The sequence below is a fragment of the Camelina sativa genome, chromosome 11 (genome assembly GCF_030686135.1).
Source record: "Camelina sativa cultivar CO46 ecotype springtype chromosome 11, ASM3068613v1".
NCBI lineage: Eukaryota > Viridiplantae > Streptophyta > Magnoliopsida > Brassicales > Brassicaceae > Camelina > Camelina sativa.
The window spans coordinates 10,799,345-10,817,869 of NC_141890.1; the positions used below are offsets into that span (position 1 = coordinate 10,799,345).

The 18,525-nt window shown below is 33.0% G+C and overlaps 3 protein-coding genes and 1 pseudogene across 3 annotated transcripts; 2 read left to right on the forward strand and 2 right to left on the reverse strand.

The window, feature by feature from the left end:
* The first annotated feature begins 3,279 nt into the window (after positions 1–3,279).
* LOC147933836 (uncharacterized) lies at positions 3,280–6,034 on the forward strand (annotated as a pseudogene).
* Positions 6,035–11,363: 5,329 nt separating this feature from the next.
* LOC104722940 (uncharacterized) lies at positions 11,364–12,994 on the reverse strand. The gene is made up of 4 exons (XM_010441202.3): positions 12,908–12,994; positions 12,497–12,553; positions 11,922–12,026; positions 11,364–11,805 (listed from the first exon to the last, which is right to left on the reverse strand). The coding sequence occupies exons 2-4, from the start codon at positions 12,539–12,541 to the stop codon at positions 11,713–11,715; spliced, it is 243 nt and encodes an 80-aa protein (XP_010439504.1). The 5' UTR covers positions 12,542–12,553; positions 12,908–12,994; the 3' UTR covers positions 11,364–11,712.
* A 98-nt stretch (positions 12,995–13,092) lies between these two features.
* LOC104722942 (pentatricopeptide repeat-containing protein At4g21190) lies at positions 13,093–14,969 on the forward strand. The gene is given in 7 exon segments (XM_010441204.3): positions 13,093–13,228; positions 13,337–13,498; positions 13,598–13,696; positions 13,844–13,987; positions 14,068–14,280; positions 14,369–14,741; positions 14,744–14,969. Coding segments are annotated over 6 exon segments (942 nt in total). The 5' UTR covers positions 13,093–13,228; positions 13,337–13,411; the 3' UTR covers positions 14,770–14,969.
* Positions 14,931–18,276, reverse strand: LOC104722941 (dnaJ protein ERDJ2B). Its single transcript, XM_010441203.3, has 9 exons — positions 18,140–18,276; positions 17,654–17,885; positions 17,463–17,558; positions 17,249–17,369; positions 17,046–17,152; positions 16,510–16,905; positions 16,302–16,421; positions 16,049–16,135; positions 14,931–15,970 (listed from the first exon to the last, which is right to left on the reverse strand). The coding sequence occupies exons 2-9, from the start codon at positions 17,837–17,839 to the stop codon at positions 15,095–15,097; spliced, it is 1,989 nt and encodes a 662-aa protein (XP_010439505.1). The 5' UTR covers positions 17,840–17,885; positions 18,140–18,276; the 3' UTR covers positions 14,931–15,094.
* Between the last annotated feature and the right edge of the window lie 249 nt (positions 18,277–18,525).

An 18,525-nucleotide genomic window follows, 5' to 3' on the forward strand; every position in this document is an offset into this window, starting at 1 on the left:
TATTCGACAACTCTACAAAGAACAATTGCAACTTTACAAAAAAAAACCATTACAATGAACAATCGCAACTTTTTGTAAACCATACAATTTAAATTTTTTACAGATTTTTTTTGTTAAATTATTAAAAATGTCAATTGAAAAACATAATTTTTAGTGGCATTTATTCGGATTGGATTTAAATATATTGAAAAGTCAAATCCAAAAACTCACAATGTAATCCATCTAACTCTTGGAAAAACAACTCTAGGTATTTTCATTAAACTTTTATATTTAAAATTAACTAAAATATGTAAATTAGATTCATCATTCCAAAAAACTTTTATTAAATCAAGAATTAGAGGAATTTTTTGACTTTTAAAGGAATGAATGCTATAAAATAATTTAGAAAAATGTATAAACCATTGAGATTGAAATTTTAGTTGACTTTGTGTCATGGCAAAAAAAATGAAAACAGTTCAAAGAGACAAATATATATATATATATATATATATATTTCAAAAGATATCAATGTTCCAATCAACATAACTTCACAGTGAACAGTTTTAGCTTTTCATAAATAACCGTTTTAATGATCCATCACGACTTTTTCAGAAAATATCCAAAATGTACGATTGAAAAAACACAACCGTTGGTCGCATTTATTTGGATTGTTATTATTATATAGATTAATGATCCAAGCCATCTTTTTCTCTCTTTTTTTTCTTTCAAATAAACGCTTTTAATACCCTAAATCAATTTATAGAGTCTAGTTTTTTTTTCTTCTTAATGACAACCAACTAACTCTTTCATTAATTGAAAAGTTACAAAGAGTTATTGACTTTTTGAGTTTTATATACAGTATACTCCACAAATGAGAGTATAAGAAATGACTTTATCTCATAATTACAACTGATCAACAAAGGAATAGATGTAAATGATGCTCATTTTCCCAAATTAACGTTAAGTGTTTCTAAATAAATAAATATATATATATATAATAATAATAGCTTAATGTTTTCATAGATTTCACGCATTTATTCTGATTGCTATTATATATAGACATTAATTTTTTATATTAAAAATTAACTAAAAGTTGTATATTAGATTTATCATTCTAAAAATCTTTTGTTAAATCAAGAATTGGAAGAGTTTCTTTACTTTAAAAAAAATGAATGCTAGAGAATAATTTAGAAAGCTGTAAAAACTGTTGATATTAAAATTTTATATTATTTTGTGTCATGGCAAAAAATGAAAACAGTTCAAACATATAGATTTCAAAATATACAAATATTCGAATAAACACAACTCTACAAAGAACAATTGCAACTTTACAAAAATAAACCATTACAATGAACAATCACAACTTTTTGTAAAACATACTATTTAATTTTTTTACAGATTTTTTTTTTTAAATTATTCAAAATGTACAATTGAAAAAACATAATTTTTAGTGGCATTTATTCGTATTGGGTTTAAATATATTGAAAATTAAAATCCAAAAACTCACTATGTAATCCATCTAACTCTTGGAAAAACACTCTAGGTATTTTCATTAAACTTTTATATTTAAAATTAACTAAAAGATGTAAATTAGACTCAACATTCCAAAAAACTTTTATTAAATCAAGAATTAGAGGATTTTTTTGGCTTTTAAAAGAATGAATGCTAGAAAATAATTTAAAAAAATGTATAAACCATTGAGATTGAAATTTTAGTTGACTTTGTGTCATAGCAAAAAAAATGAAAACAGTTCAAACAGACAAATATATATATTTCAAAAGATATGAATGTTCCAATCAACACAACTTCATAGTGAACAGTTGTAGCTTTTCATAAATAACCATTTTAATGATCCATCAAGACTTTTCAGAAAATATCCAAAATGTACGATTGAAAAAACACAACTGTTGGTCGTATTTATTTGGATTGTTATTATTATATATATTAATGATTCAAGCCATCTTTTTCTCTTTTTTTTTTTCAAATAAACGCTTTTAATACCCTAAATCAATTTATAGAGTCTAGTTTTTTTTTCTTCTTAATGACAACCAACTGGTTCTTTCATTAATTGAAAAGTTACAAAGAGTTATTGACTTTTTGAGTTTTATATACAGTATACTCCACAAATGAGAGTATAAGAAATGACTTTATCTCTTAATTACAAATGATCAACAAAGGAATATATGTAAATGATGCTCATTTTCACAAATTAACGTTAAATGATTCTAAATAAATAAATAAATATATATATATATATATATATATATATAATACTAATAGCTTAATGTTTTCATAGATTTCACGCATTTATTCCGATTGCTATTATATATAGACATTAATTTTTATATTTAAAATTAACTAAAAGTTGTAAATTAGATTTATCATTCCAAAAATCTTTTGTTAAATCAAGAATTTGAAGAGTTTCCTTACTTTTAAAAGAATGAATGCTAGAGAATAATTTTGAAAACTGTAAAAACTGTTGATATTAAAATTTTATATTATTTTGTGTCATGGCAAAAAAATGAAAACAGTTCATACATATAGATTTCAAAAGATACGAATATTCGAATAAACACAACTCTACAATGAACAGTTGCAACTTTACAAAAAACCATTACAATGAACAATCACAACTTTTTGTAAAACATACAATTTAAATTTTTTACAGATTTTTTAAAAAATTATTTAAAAGGTACGATTGAAAAAAACACAAATTTTGGTAGCATTTATTCGGATTGGGTTTAAATATATTGAAAAGTCAAATCCAAAAACTCACTATGTAATCCATCTAACTCTTGAAAAAATACTCGAGATATTTTCATTAAACTTTTATATTTAAAATTAATTAAAAGATGTAAATTAGATTCATCATTGGGTTGCCGCATTATTTCCCCCTGTACTATTTTCATTCTCAACTTCCACACATGAACTTTATGGCTCTTAATAAAACACCAAAAATAAGTATGTTCTTAATAATACTACATAGACTTACATTTTTATACTAATTCCTACACTTCCAATCGAACCCGATAATTTCATGACTTAAACCCAGTTAACCATAAACTATGTTTACTGTACCATAATCTGGTTTACCCGTTCAAATACCCACGACCCGAACCAAAACGACGTCGTTTTATTTTTCTTCTTCTTCGTAATAAACATGAGAATAAACGACATCGTTAAGCCTCATTAAACCCTTCTTCAGATACGATTCGAGAGTGAAGAGAAAATTAAGGTTCTCGAGAAATTGGGGAATTCTGGGTTCTCGAGAAATTGGGTTTTCTGGGTTTAACGATTTCAATGCCGATATCAAAGCATGTTCAACAGAGTGATCCAGATGATCCTGAGTTCGAAGTTCGAGAGTGTGTTGTCGATATAGATAGGGAGAGCGATGGAGACGACGAAGACAACGAGAGTGACAGCGACGGAGATGATGAGAGTGACAGCGACGGAGACGACAAGAGTGAGAGCAATGGAGACAACAATAGTGAGAGCGAGGAAGACAACGATAATAACGAGAGTGATGGAGACGACGACGTTAGTGTGAATGAGGGAGACGACGAAACGGAGAAGGAGGGAGACGAAGAAATAGAGAAGGAGGCAACCGGTAAAATGGAGAGGAATCGAACCGAGGAGGGAGCCAAGGAAATGGAAAAGGAGGGAGCCGAGGAGATGGAGAAAGAGGGAGACAATGGGGGAGAGCAAAAAAAGAAAAGAAAAAGGTCTAACGCTGAACCAGAAGAAGACATAATGGAAAGGTATGAATATGAGGTAGAGGAAGCTGTAGCAAATTGGATTGATGAGTTTCAGATTCGTGGTGATTCCATTCCAGACACATCAGATGAAGATGAAGATCCTGTGATTACTAGAGATAGGAAAATTAGGTTGGGAGCAGATGATAGGTTAGCTATTGGAAGAACATTCTTCACTGGTTTTGAGTTCAAAGAGGTTGTGTTACATTATGCATTGAGGAATAAAGCTAATCTTAAACAGACTAGGTGGGAGAAGGATAAAATGGAATTCAAGTGTGTTGGGCCTGGAAAGAAGAGTTGTTGTTGGAAAGTGTACTGCTCATACAATTCTCTTAGGCTATTGTGGGTTTTGAAGACTATATGTACAGAACATAGTTGTACTCCTAATGGAAAATGCAAGCTACTTAAAAGGCCAGTGATTGCAAGGTTATTTATGGACAAATTGAGGATGCAACCGAAATACATGCCTTTTGACATTCAAAGGCATATCAAGGAGCAATGGAAGATTAATAGTACTATTGGTCAATGTCAGACAGGAAGACTTGTAGCTCTTAATTGGTTAAAGGCTGAATATGCTCAGCAGTTTGCGCATCTACGAAGTTATGTTTCTGAAATCTTGAGCTCAAATCCAGGATCAACTGCTATTGTGGATACCATTACTGATGGAGCTGGAAACCATGTCTTTAACCGCATATATGTATGTCTTGGGGCAATGAAGAATGCATTCTATTTCTGTAGGCCACTCATTGGGGTAGATGGAACTTTTTTGAAGCACTCAGTGAAGTGTTGTTTTTTTACTGCTATCGCTCATGATGCAAACAATCAGATTTATCCAGTGGCTTGGGCAACTGTTCAATCTGAGAATGGAGACAATTGTTTATGGTTTTTGAATCACCTGAAGGCTGAATTGAATTTAAAAGATGGCACTGACTATATTGTCATATCAGATCGTTGCAAGGTAAGAGTTTTTTTTGTATGTGATGAGTTATGATTTATCTGAATATGTAGTGACTTATGGTTTTTGTAATTTGTAGGGACTGCTTAGTGCAGTTAAAAGTCCACTACCAAACGCTGAACACAGACCTTGTGTGAAGTATATAGTCGAGAACTTGAAGAAAAATCATGCAAATAAAAATCTGTTGAAGAAGCTTGTATGGAACTTAGCTTGGAGCTATAGTTATACCGACTACAGAAGAAACTTGAATGAGATGAGAGTTTACAGTATGACTTTGTATGAAGATGTCATGAAGGAGGAACCAAAAACATGGTGTAGGACTTTTTTCAAGCTTGGCAGTTTTTGGGAAGATGTGGACAACAATGCAACATAGTCTTTCAACTCCACCATTGTCAAAGCTAGGGCAAAGGCATTGGTTCCCATGATGGAAACAATCAGAAGACAAGCAATGGCACACATAAGCAAGAGGAAGGAGAAAATTAGTAAATGGAAGAAGACCTTCTTTAAGTACGCTTCAAAGATTCTTGCGAAAGAGGAGGAAGATGCTCTGAAATGTGAAGTCACAAAAGGAACTCATGGCAAGTTTGAGGTTTGTGTGGATGGGAATTCACACTCTGTTAACTTGACTACTGAATTATGGGACTGCGCATGCTGTAAATGGCAAGTTACAGGGATTCCTTGTGAACATGCAGCAATCATGGATATTGGTAAGAATGTTGAAGATTACGTAGTTCCTATGTTTACTACTCAAGTGTGGAAAGAACAATATGAAACAGGGCCTGAGCCAGTTAGAGGACAAAAGTATTGGATGACCAATGACTCTGTTTTAATAACTGCACCACCATAACCAATTTTACCTGGGAGAAAGAAAGGGCAGAAGAAGACCTTTAATCGGATCAAAGGTGCACTAGAGTCACCAAAGAAGAAGAAGCGTAAGGGAAAAGGTGAACCAAAGGTACTCAAACTAGGAAGGAAAGGAAGGACAATGCATTGCAAATCATGTGGTGAAGCAGGACATAATGCAGCTGGATGTAAAATATTCCCCAAGGAGAAGAAGGTTAGGAAGAGTAAGAATTCAGTTGAGTGTTTGGCAATAACTTTATTTGCTGAGGTATGTTTCTATTGATTTGTTTATACTTGATTGTGTGAGTCTACTTGATCTGTTTCTAAGTGGATTGTTTTGTGTTTTTAGCATGTTGGATCATCATCTCAAGGACTTGTGGAGAAGAAGAGTAAGAAGGCTAAGAAAAGTAAAAAGAGTAAGAAGAGTAAAAAGAGAAAGAAGACTACTCATGGACAATAATCAATCAAACTCACACAAACGAGCAGTCAATGGGACAAGATTTAGTTGCAGGCTTGAAGAGTGATGCTTGGTTGATGTTCGAATGTTGTTACTTTGTTGATGTTTGTATGTTAGTTTTCAGGTTGATGTTCAGATGTTTTTTGGTCTAGATGATGTTTCGATTATGTTTGATGATGTTTGGATTATATTGGATGATGTTTGGATGTTAGTTTTTCAAATTATTTTGGATGATGTTTGGATGAGTGGCTCATGATTTTAAAGCTTGAGAAGAAGAACGACAAGAACCCTAAATCCCCAAGTCGATTTAGAAGAAGAACGACAAGAACATGGGTTTATTTATTACGAAGAAGAAGAAAAACAAAATGACGTCGTTTTGTTTCGGGTCGTGGGTAATTAAACGGGTCAACCGGATTATGGTACATTAAACATGGTTTATGGTTAACTGGGTTTAAGTCATGAAATTATCGGGTTCGATTGGAGATGTAGGAATTAGTATAAAAACGTAAGCCTATGGAGTATTATTAAGAACATACTTATTTTTGGTGTTTTATTAAGAGCCATAAAGTTCATGTGTGGAAGTTGAGAATGAAAATAGTACAGGGGGAAATAATGCGGCAACCCTTCATCATTCCAAAAAACTTTTGTTGAATCAAAAATTAGAGGAATTAATTGACTTTTAAAGGAATGAATGCTAGAAAATAATTTAGAAAAATGTATAAACCATTGAGATTGAAATTTTAAAAAATGAAAACAGTTCAAACAGACAAATATATATAGATTTCAAAAGATATAAATGTTCCAATCAACACAACTTCATAGTGAACAGTTGTAACTTTTCATAAATAACTGTTTTAATGATCCATCACGACTTTTCAGAAAATATCCAAAATGTACGATTGAAAAAACACAATTGTTGGTCGTATTTATTCAGATTGTTATTATTATATAGATTATAAATGTTGTGAGCACATTGAGGACTAGATTTAGCCCTAGGCATTCGGGTACTCGGGTCGGGTTCGGATAGGAACCAATCGGGTTCGGGTTTTTCGGGTAGAGGAGTTTAGAACCCAATAGGGTAAATAGAAAATATCGGTTCGAATTCGGTTCGGGTCTTACCGGGTTCGGGTCGGTTCGGGTCGAAAATTTCAGAACCTATAAATACCCGAAAAAATCGGATATCAATCGGGTTCGGGTATTTTGTACCCGATTACCCAAAAATTTTACCCGATTACCCGAAATACCCGGTTTTTTACCTGATTATCCAAAAATTTTAAAACTTAATATTAAGAAAAAAACTTTAAAAATTTAAGTTTTAAAAGTTTTGGTTAAATTATTGAATATATAGCTAAACATGTTAGTATAATTTTGGTTATTTTGAATATTTTAATCTAGAAAAAAAATATTTTAAAATTTTAACATATAGTTTTGAATAACTATGCTATAAAGGAACAAATTATAACTAATATATTATGTATATTATTTTATTTCGGGTAAGTCGGATACTCATTCGGTTCTCGGTTCGGTCCTGGGTTCGGTTCCGGGTTTTTGGATTTTGGAGATTAGGACCTAATAGAGTATTTTTCCGGTTCCGGGTTCGGATTCGAATCCATATTTTCGGGTCGGTTCCGGTTTGAATTTTTGGTTCCAGTTTTTTTTTTCCCAAGCCTAGCTAGAATGAAGAGACTTGGAAGAACGAGAACTAAATGAACAAATTAAAGCATTTTCTTAACATAAAATTATAATTAAAATAATAGTGGTTTCAACAATATTTACGTCTTTATTTCTCTGATTAAATAACCCATGATTTCCTTGTCATACATTTATTTTTGTCGGCTTAACCCTTGATTTGGTTTTGAGTTTAAAGAAAAAAAATCCGACGATTTGATATAAATCAATCTAATCAAATCTAATACTCCATAGAAATGGAAAAAAATAGCACTAGTAATGGAAATTATTACCATATCCTTAGAAATGGAAAATAGCACTAGTAATTATATATGTTCCAACTGTTCAAGTATAAATGGAATCTCCCAGTTGTGCGTTTCTTGTCATGTCGTTCAATATATATAATATCACCCCCAAGACTGTAGAGAACATCGTACGATATCGTAATTGTTAGTAAACTAAAATGTAGCCTCTAATACTTAATAGTATTCGATGGTTTTGGCAAATTCGGTGTGAACTTTAAAAAAAAAACTGAAAGAAATAAGAAGTGACCCATACACATCGGAAACGTGCCTTGGTCATAAGGGAGATACTTGGTTCATTAATATACACAGATTGATGCTCTCAATATAAAATCTTATTAAAATATGATCCGTGCTAGAATACGGGTTAAAATTTCTTTTGTTTATTTTATTTGTTTTCAAAGTTTTTTTTGATGAAACAATATGCCATAAAATCATATATTAAATATGACTTATGAAAATAATATCTATTTTGTAAGATATATTCTAGTAGATCTAGATTTTTATCCGCAGCATACAGCAAGTTAAGTTATGTGATAAAAAAAAAAATTGTTTGATAATTTTATTTGATTTTTTTTGTGTTTGAAATTATATATTGTATTTTGATTGTTAATTCTATGACTTAACCTATAGTATACCGCATATTAATTTTAGAACTAAATATGTAACATATGTTTGTCAAAATCCTCTTTACCGAGAAAGCCTACCAAACAACATTATTCCAAACTTTAATATTATCCGAGAAATCATATTTCTTGAATTTTCAACTCGTGCTCTAGCAAAAAATCATATATATTAGAATTCTTTATATTATAGTGATATATTATTTACCCGTGCTATAAAAAATCAAATTAGAGTGTTTATAATTTTGAACTTTTTTATCTATCATATATTTATGATATTCTTAAAAATATCAAATTAAACTATATTAAAATATTTCAATTTTTTTTAAGTTTATTATAGTATATAAAATTATACAATTTATCAAAAGGAACATTTGAAATTAAGTTTCAATATTCAATTTTTGACCCCTTACTCCGTCAAAATTTTAGTTGAATAGATATTTTTTTAAAAGAATAATATTACTAAAGATTGAATATATTTTAGATTGAACAACTTTTTTTTTGGTATGAATATAGTGTATTTCGGTGAATGGGGATGTCAATGATTAATATTAAAAGTTTGGAAATGTGTTGGGTAAGATTTTATTAAAAGTTTGGAAATGTGTTGGAAATGTGTTGGGTAAGATTTTATTTTGTTTGCTTAATCGGAAATAACGTTTAAGCGTGATTAATTTCCGAGATTTCATTATATTTCTTTTTTTATTGCCTAACAATATATATGACCTAACAGTATATGATTGTTAACGATTTTATTTCTTTAAGTTTGGAAAATTAATTTATAAATTGTTTAGTATATGAACTACAAAATATTTCACATACTACAACACATTCTTAATATTCAAAAAACAAAAAAATTGTATACACATAAAAATATACACTAACATACAATATAGGCATATATCTATGTTTAATTATAGAAAACAAAACTAAATAAATTATAAACTAATTAGATAAAATTTAATTAATTAGGAATTTGAAAACTAAATAAATTAAAAATTATTATTTGAAATACAATAATTTATAATTTAGTCCCGCAGTGTACCGCGGGTGAAAACCTAATATAATCTATTTTGTAACCAACTAATGAATCAAATAATAACTATAACTTTATAACCTATAACTATTATACTGTATAATTTACTAAAAAGAAGTTGTGTACTTCCAAAATATTATATAAGGGATAGTTGTATGAATATAATATATGAATTATTAATAAACAATAGTAAGAACAATGTTAATATCATGGCCGCACACGTAGTTTTACACGAAATATCCAATTAAAACTTGAAACATAAAAAACTTGATATCAGGAGATATACACATGATAGCATTCTGGTGGTTAGATTGTAAACTCTTGGTATTTTCAAGATGCAATTATCCACTCCACTGTTATGGTACGACATGACGAGTGAGCGTCTAGTGATTATCATTAATATTCTAGCTAGCATGAAAATTCAAAGAAAATAAAAGAAAAGTCATGGATTTTGTCTTCTTCTTTCTTCTTCTTTTTTTTTTTTTTTTTTTTTTTTTTTTTTTTTATTTTTGGTTTAAGGGTTTAAGTCATGGATTTTTTCCATAGAAATTACGATATTTGCAGCCTTGCAGGTAAGTTAACTGAACCCGCAAGAACAAAAAAAGATTAAGAAAAGAAAGAAAAAAAGATATATGCATTGAAAATATGACATCTAACTTCAATCATTTGAACAAGGCCTGTCAAAATAAGTTGGTCCATCCATTATAAATATTTTTGTTTATCTATTAGATGTTCATATATATATATATATATATATAGATGGTAAATAGACGATCCGCTCGGAGTGTTTCTCTAGCCGGGACCATGCATATATACTTCGCATAATTTACTACTAATCATACAAAATATTCTGAAAATACCAGTATTTTGGAAGTGGTTCTGGTCTTACCAATCCGAAAGTGAGCAAATTAAGTCTACCAAAATCCTAATTTGAGTTAACCCGAAGAATCAGCTTCTCATAAGTTGCGGATTTTGGCTCGTTCACACTTAACTTGAAACTCATTGGTTCATTATAATTTTGTTAATACATTCATTGACCTAAGGTGAAAATGAGAATGTGGAGGTGGTTCTGGTCTTGAATTGGTCCAACAAATCGTAGACAATAAATAGAGAAAAGAAAAACAAAGCATGTGATGATTGGAATAAGATCCAGCAGATTAACCGTTACCCTGAAACCTTGTCGGCTCATACGTGGTGACTTCCTCTATCACATGCAAAAAAAAATTCCCGATGCAAATATTTACATCAAACAATGTTCCATTGTTGTTTTTTTTCCTATTACTACTAGTATATATTATTGAAATAAAAACCAATTTGTTTCTTTCTTGGTACTTGTGAAATAATTTGATCAGTCAAATGGTTGGCTCCTTCTTCTGATGACTTCTGGAAGAAAAGAAAATTCTCTGAATTGTTCGAGACCACGTGCCACCAAACAGAGTGGATTGAATCATGATCGATCTTTTGTATTTATATACTAATTTACTTGCATACAGAAAAGGAAAGCAAAACTGCAAAACATGTTTCTTTTTTCTTTTTCTTGTTTGTAATAACGTTTTTAACATTTTAGCAAGTTGCATCAAATTTCGTTGAACTCAAACCTTCAATACCGAGGTTATTTCTTGTTCGCTATTTCTTGGATTGCAAGTAAATGAAAGGTGAAAGTTTTTGAGTATCAGAAGACATTTTCTCAGTTTCGAGACGTGTTATACCAGACTCAACAATCCCTGAACGGACATGGAGATCAAACAGAAGATTGAAAAGTACGTTTTAAAACAAACCCAAATGTTGGGGAACTTTAGAAGTTGAACATACAGAACTATTTCGTAGCCACAATGAAATGTAATTGCGTAGCTTACTTGTAATACATAAATAAACTGTGTAAGAACATGTTTGTTGCAACCAAGCTAATAAGAGTCTTGTACTCCAATAATAATGGCCTTATTTCAAACGCTAAGCCCTAACAATACATGTATAGTACCATGTTATTCACTCATCTACGAGATATTAAAGTGTATCAGACTCCTCTTCATGGATCGATTTTTTGAGACGTATTCTTTCGAAATAGACAAGCACTTATATGGTATTAGTATCAAGCAATGCTCAAGTCTCTGCAGTTTCGTCTTTCCTTATAGCTTTCAGTCTTTGTTGAAGTTTCTTGCTTTGTTCAAAATTTACCTTCCGCTTTACAGCTTTCTGCAAAAGTATTGTAAAGATATATCTCTAGTTAAGACAATGTAATCAACCCAAAAAAAAAAGGGGAAAACTTTGAGCTGAAACGTTTGTCTTGTTGGCTATTAGAAGAAACTTACCTCTTGGCGAAAACATCGATCAAGCTTCACTTTAAGCTGTGTACAATCACCGAAGAACTTTCCAATCGGATGATCAGTATGACACTTTTGAAACTCCTCAATTATCTACCAAACATGTGAGTGACATACAGAAGAATTAGTCAGAACAAACAACAAAAAGAGATCAAACTGATTTCCTTTGAAAGGTTTGATCTTTGCCAAATGCAGTTTATGTAGCTTGACTCCACTCAATTTGGCAAAGACTTACTAAAGCTAGAGATATGAGTTTATCACCAACATTATGAAAGAGTTGCATATGAGATAATGGTCTCATAAGACCCATGAGCCCTTGATGTCTCCCCAAAACCTAGGTTATGAGGAGAGGAACCCATGAGCACTTATATATTACCACTCTCTCCCCTATCTCTACCAATGTGGGATCTTATCACATTACATCTATTTACAAAATCTATCTTTTGCATTCTAATGCACAAAATTAAAACACTTCTCAAAGACGCAATCACATAGAGTTAAGCTAAATCACAACGAACACGATTCAGAAATAGAAGTAAGAGAACAAATGCTGTAAAACTCACCTCCAGACACATTGGATGTCTATGAGGTGTAAGTGGAGGATGCATCTTCGTTTACTTCTGTCATAGAAAAAAAAAAAAAAAAAAAAAAAATCAGAATCGCTTTTAAAAATCAGATCTTTCACCTCTATGCTAAAATAGCCACAAGGATGTTAACAGCAGAACCGAGAAAAATCCTCAATTTTATAAACCCTTTTATGTTGAAGGAGCAAGAGAATGGAACTAACAACAAGTCATTGTAATCTGAAACTACGGATCTCAATTAGCTTCAGGAATTAAAGAAAGATGATCAATTCCTCCCAATTTAACAAGACAGGAGGAGAACCACTTGATGTCAACAGCAGAAAGGGTTTACAAAACCACAACTCGAAACAAAACAAAGCCCTAATCGAAGAACAAAATGAGTAAAATTACCTTTTTGATTTGAGCAAATCACACCTGAGAGGGAGAGAGATAGACCTCAGAATCGCTGAAATGGGGAAAGAGAGAGAACGAACGAAGTTATTATGAAAGTTAATGGGCCTATTTTAAAACTTTTGGGTTAATAATGGGCCTTGTTTTTACGCGTTACAAAACGCAGCGTTTTGTATGTTTTGGATGAGAGAATGAGAAAGGAAGGAACTTGGAGGACGACGGCGAACAGAGAGAAGCGCAAATATCAGAGAGAGTAAGAGAGAAGAAGCAGAGGAAGAATAAAAAATCTTACCTTTTTGCCTAACTGTGAAGAATACAGAGGTAAGCTTAACAGTACGTTTTTCGCTTCTTAGAGTAAACGTACCCAATTGGAATTTGACTTCACAATTTATCTTTTGTGGTTGATTTCATTTCTGGTGTAAAATGCAGTGTTTATCCTAAAGCTGAAAAGGAAGAAGCTTTAGGATTTTGGGTTCGTCGTCTTTTCTAAATTGATTCCTCAGGATGCTTTGCTTGAGACATTCATTACCTTATCTGCTTCAAACAAAGGAATCAACCAAGCTCTTCTCCAAAAGGCCTAACAATGTTGTGGTTTGTACTTCTTCTTCAAGAGTTCTCTACTTCAAAAAAGCTTCTTTATCATACATTTTTCTCAGCTCTATTTATTGTTGAAATTGAATAAATCTTCAGGTCTGTGCGGCGAGAGGTCCAAGACCTCGGTCTCCTCGAGTATGGAAAACAAGGAAGAGGATTGGAAGTATCTCCAAGGCTGCTAAAATGATTGATTGTGTAATGCTCTCTCTCTCTCTCTCTCTTTTTGACCCTTTCAATTAGGCTTTCAATCATCCTCTTCATATGTGTAATGGATATGTAGTTAATTCGTTATCCTTGTCTCATAGCTGTTACTGAGATGATATTATCTTATTTATCTTATAGATAAAAGGACTATCGAATGTTAAAGAAGAAGTTTATGGGGCTCTTGATTCCTTCATTGCTTGGGAATTAGAATTCCCTCTTGTTATAGTTAAGAAGGCGTTAGTTATACTTGAAGATGAAGAAGAGTGGAAAAAGATTATTCAGGTATTTTTATTCTAGCAAGAGGAGCTGAGTTTTTCTTTCTTAGTGAGATCAATGTAGAATAAGTTTTTGGATTTTGGTAGGTGACAAAATGGATGCTGAGTAAAGGCCAAGGAAGAACAATGGGAACTTACTTCTCATTACTCAATGCATTAGCAGAAGATAATCGGCTTGACGAAGCTGAGGAGTTGTGGAACAAATTGTTTATGGAACATTTAGAAGGAACTCCAAGAAAGTTTTTCAACAAAATGATCTCTATATATTACAAGAGAGATATGCATCAAAAGCTCTTCGAGGTAAAGTAATAGTCTTTCTTAATTGCAGCCAGTAGAGATATTCTTTTCATACAAGTTGGATCCTGAAACTTAATTGACTGTTTCTTAGGTCTTTGCTGACATGGAGGAGCTTGGAGTTAAACCAAACGTTGCGATTGTGTCTATGGTTGGAAAAGTGTTTGTGAAATTAGGGATGGAGGATAAGTACGAGAAACTGATGAAGAAATATCCCCCACCACAGTGGGAGTTCAGATACATCAAAGGAAGACGTGTTAAGGTCAAGGCAAAACAGCTAAATGAGCTAAGTGAAGGTGAAGGCGGCTTAAGCAGCGACGAAGATAAGGTTGATAATTTGATTGAGAGTAAATCCAGAATGTTGTCAGATAAGGAAGCAAACCAAGATGGTGAGGATCTCAGTGAAGAGGAGGAAGAAGATGAAGATGAAGAAGAAGAAGAAGAAGAACTTTTGGGTATGAATCAAGAGCTTTAGATCATTTAGACTCTTCTTGACTTAAACGTGTTTGCGTCATGAGCTTTTGAGATCGTATCCACCGTTGGATAATGTAAGGAAAAGAGATCGACGGCCAAAGTTCTTCAAAAAAGCATTCTGGTACTGAGCTTGGGTTTCTGACAAGAAAGATTTTGAACTTTTGAGGTTAAAGAGCTTTGAAGAGTGAAAACAAGATATAAATTTAAGAGTCAACTAAAAAGAGTATAAAACTCAGCAAAAGAACAAATACTGTAAAAGTCTTTTGAATTGAGTATGACTGTGTAAGCAAGCACTGAAGAGAGAAACTATTGTATTTCAAATCATAATTACTCCTTAATTGTAGTTTCACTCTTCATCTGATCCCGACTCTTCAGAACTCGAATCCTTCTTGTTTACTTTCTTCTTTGACCCTCTCTTCTTATCTTCTTCATCCTCACTGTATTCACTTTCATAATCCTCCTCTTCGATCTCATCGTCGTCCTCCTCCTCCATGTCTTCTGCATTCTCACCCTCCAAGTTACGGGTTCTTTTCAAAACCTCGACTTTCAGTGATGTCTTTTGGTCACAACCGATCCAAGTATCGCTTACGCAGAAGCAAGTCAAGTTATAAGTACCTTCTGCAGGTGCTAAGATTCTCCCCATTACCAATCTTGACCCACTTTTGACCTTCTCAACAGCTTCTTTAACTGCATCATTTATTTCCTGAACGCTTGCTCCTAATGGTTCCATTGTCTCAGTAATAGCATTCGAAGCAGCGGTTATAGCTCCAGCTTCATCCATGAAATTAACCTTCTGAAAGAACCAGACATTGTTTGCGTCCGCAAGAAGAACCCAAAAGTTTTCCTCTTTGTGGAAAGGAAAGTAAGGCGAGTGAGGAATAGTTCCTATGAGTCCATTTGGACGTTTTAGAGTGATCCAAGATTGAACTGTCATAATGTCGCCTTCCTGAATACCTTCTTCGCCTTCTGTTTTGCAAATGACGTTGATGTTGAGAGACGGTATCATTTCTAACACTTTCTCGATGTCTTGAACATCAGTTTCTGACAAGCCCCCAACCTCTCTGAGCAGTTTAGAACGTTCTTCCAAGCTGAGTTCCTGAAACTCTCGGAATGATTTGACCTGCAACGCTATTGATTTAGCGATAGAGTCGTTGACATGAGGGAGTTGCAAGAAAGGAGCAATGCCGTCTGAAGATGACTTCCTCGCACTAAGAGGAACAGCCTGCAATTAAACAGCATTGAGTGAGCTAAAAATTCTTAAATATTTTGGGCAAGAATAAAGTTGGAAAAGACTTAAAACCTGAACAATGCTTTGAGATAGCTCCATTACTCCCAGTGCAGGACTTAACCATCCACGCCCTTGTTCATTGCGGGGTATAACCGCCATCTGCAAGAAACTCACAATATCATAAATTTCTGCATTTTTTAATTTCCTATGTTTAAGAACATCAAACGAAAGCTTTTTAGCTCTTATGTTTATCATCAACTTGGCACTAAGCTTTAATTTATCAGTTACAATGTGCTAAGCAAAAAATAGGGAATATAAGCAAGACCTTCATTAAATCTTCAAGTAGGCGAGGCGCAAACTCTAGTACACGCCTGAAATCATTTTGCAGAGTCAGAGACAGAACTGTTGATTCACGAATTAACTGTTTCTGTATCAAAAGCTCAGTCTGTTACAGAGAAGAAAACAATAGAGAAAAGTTAGCATTTTTCAAAATGTGTTCAATACTTAGCTTTATAATGTATTAAAGAACCAACCTTGACAGTTGCAGGATTCTGTTTCCAAAACTTAGCTTCATCTTGCTTCATCTTCTTAGGATCCAGGTTTAGCTCGCTTTTGACAGACGTAAAGAGTTTCTGCAGAGGTTCATCATCCGTTTTACGAACTGGAATCTCTGCATATTCAGCTGCTTTGATGAAAACTTCCATAACTTTTCTTGGAGTTAAAGAGGATTTCAAAGACTCGAAATATGCTTGACGAGTTTCAAGCTTAACGTGACTCCCAGTATACTTTGATGATCTCCAGAGATAGATTGAGGCGATCACCAGTGGCAAGAGAATACATAAACCAACTGTACACAGCAATAAAACCCCACCAGATTCTCCATTCATGTTTAAAATAAATTCAGGTAGAGCCATTCCCATTGTATAACCCTGCATCAGACAAAAACCATATTCTCCATTCATGTTTATAATTAGAATATTAGAAGTTGTGGTTTCGTTTGAGGAAAACACACTATTTCATCATCTAATAGTGAAAAGAAACGCAATGGAGGTTTATATATAATCATTACCTGTCTGCCATCCGGATGACCATACTTCTCAAAGTTTTCACGGGATAACGGATCAGTTAAAGCTTGGTAAGCTTTAGCTATGGACTCCACAAAATATTTATTGGCCTCTGTACATTTACCATACACACATTAGCAATAAGCACATATACCAATGAATCAAAACGGAAGAAATAAAGGACGAGGACCAGTAAGCGTTTTTCAACCTGGATCTGGATTTTTATCAGGATGGTATTGAATAGAGAGTCTTCTATATGCTTTCTTGATTGCTGAATCAGAAGCACCAGGTTCCAAGCCGAGTATACCGAATGGCTCAAAGAGTTGACTCTGTAATATTTACCCAAGATAAGCAAATGAAATTCTCAACCATAAGCAATCTCGGATAAAGCTTGAAGAGAAATTACTAGTTATTATTATTACCTCACGGCTCATGTTCTTAGTGTAAAAGATCAAGAAGATCATTACAAACCAGAGTAGCACAACTGTCAAGTTGCTACATGAAGTGAAGCTAGAGATCTACATAAGATAAAAACAACAAGTTAAAAGAGGTTTACTAAGAACATAGTTACACTAATCATAAGTTAGTAGGGAGAAAAAAAAGAAAAACTAACCCTTTGAGACATGGATCTCTTGTACTTCCCCGAACGGTCACACTCAAGGCATTGACAATGTATGCTTCTTTGTTTCTTCGAAAAAGCACGGCTCAGCTTCACAATTGTATAAGGCACCAACGGAATTGCCATCATTGTCAAAATGAAAATGGGAAACAAAACACTATTCTCTTCTGATTCCGCCATCTTTGGACTCTTCTTGTTGATGAAAGAGCCCTTTAAATCAGAGACTCTGCAGAAACAGAACTGCTCTGTTATGTTTGTTTGGAATCTTAGAAGTTGTGGTTTTGTTTATACTATGACATATCCGGACCAACATGATTAAACAATAGTAAAATTTGACAATCGATCTTAAATCGTGTCCAACAAAATTTGACATTTGCATAACTCCCAAAAATTTGTCTGATTTACAAATTCAAGGAAAAAGAATATGGATTTGAATTGCATGCGATTAAAAAACGAGAAAGGAATCAAGAAAGTTTTTACCTTGATGATAAAGTTTTGGTTGAGAAGAAACTGAATAAACAAAGCAAAGCAGCTGACTTTAGAATCGGATTGCGAAGCCAAAGAAGAAGAAGAAGTGAGGTTTACGAAGGGAGGAGTGATGATGAATCATTATAGCCAATGAAGACAAGACACGTGCCATGAAATTGAGACTATACGCAGCGTTTGGCTACTCTTTTAGGAAAACTGATGGCGATGTTGACTGATTTGAGAAGAAGATCTAAAAATAATAATGAAGAGCGTGCGGCACACCTGAGTACCTGTGCACTTACCAGCAGAGGATCAGGACTCACACACCCTCAACGACTCATTCATTACTCATGGAGAAGATTCAGGCAAGTTCTAATCTTTTCACAGTTAGTCAAGAA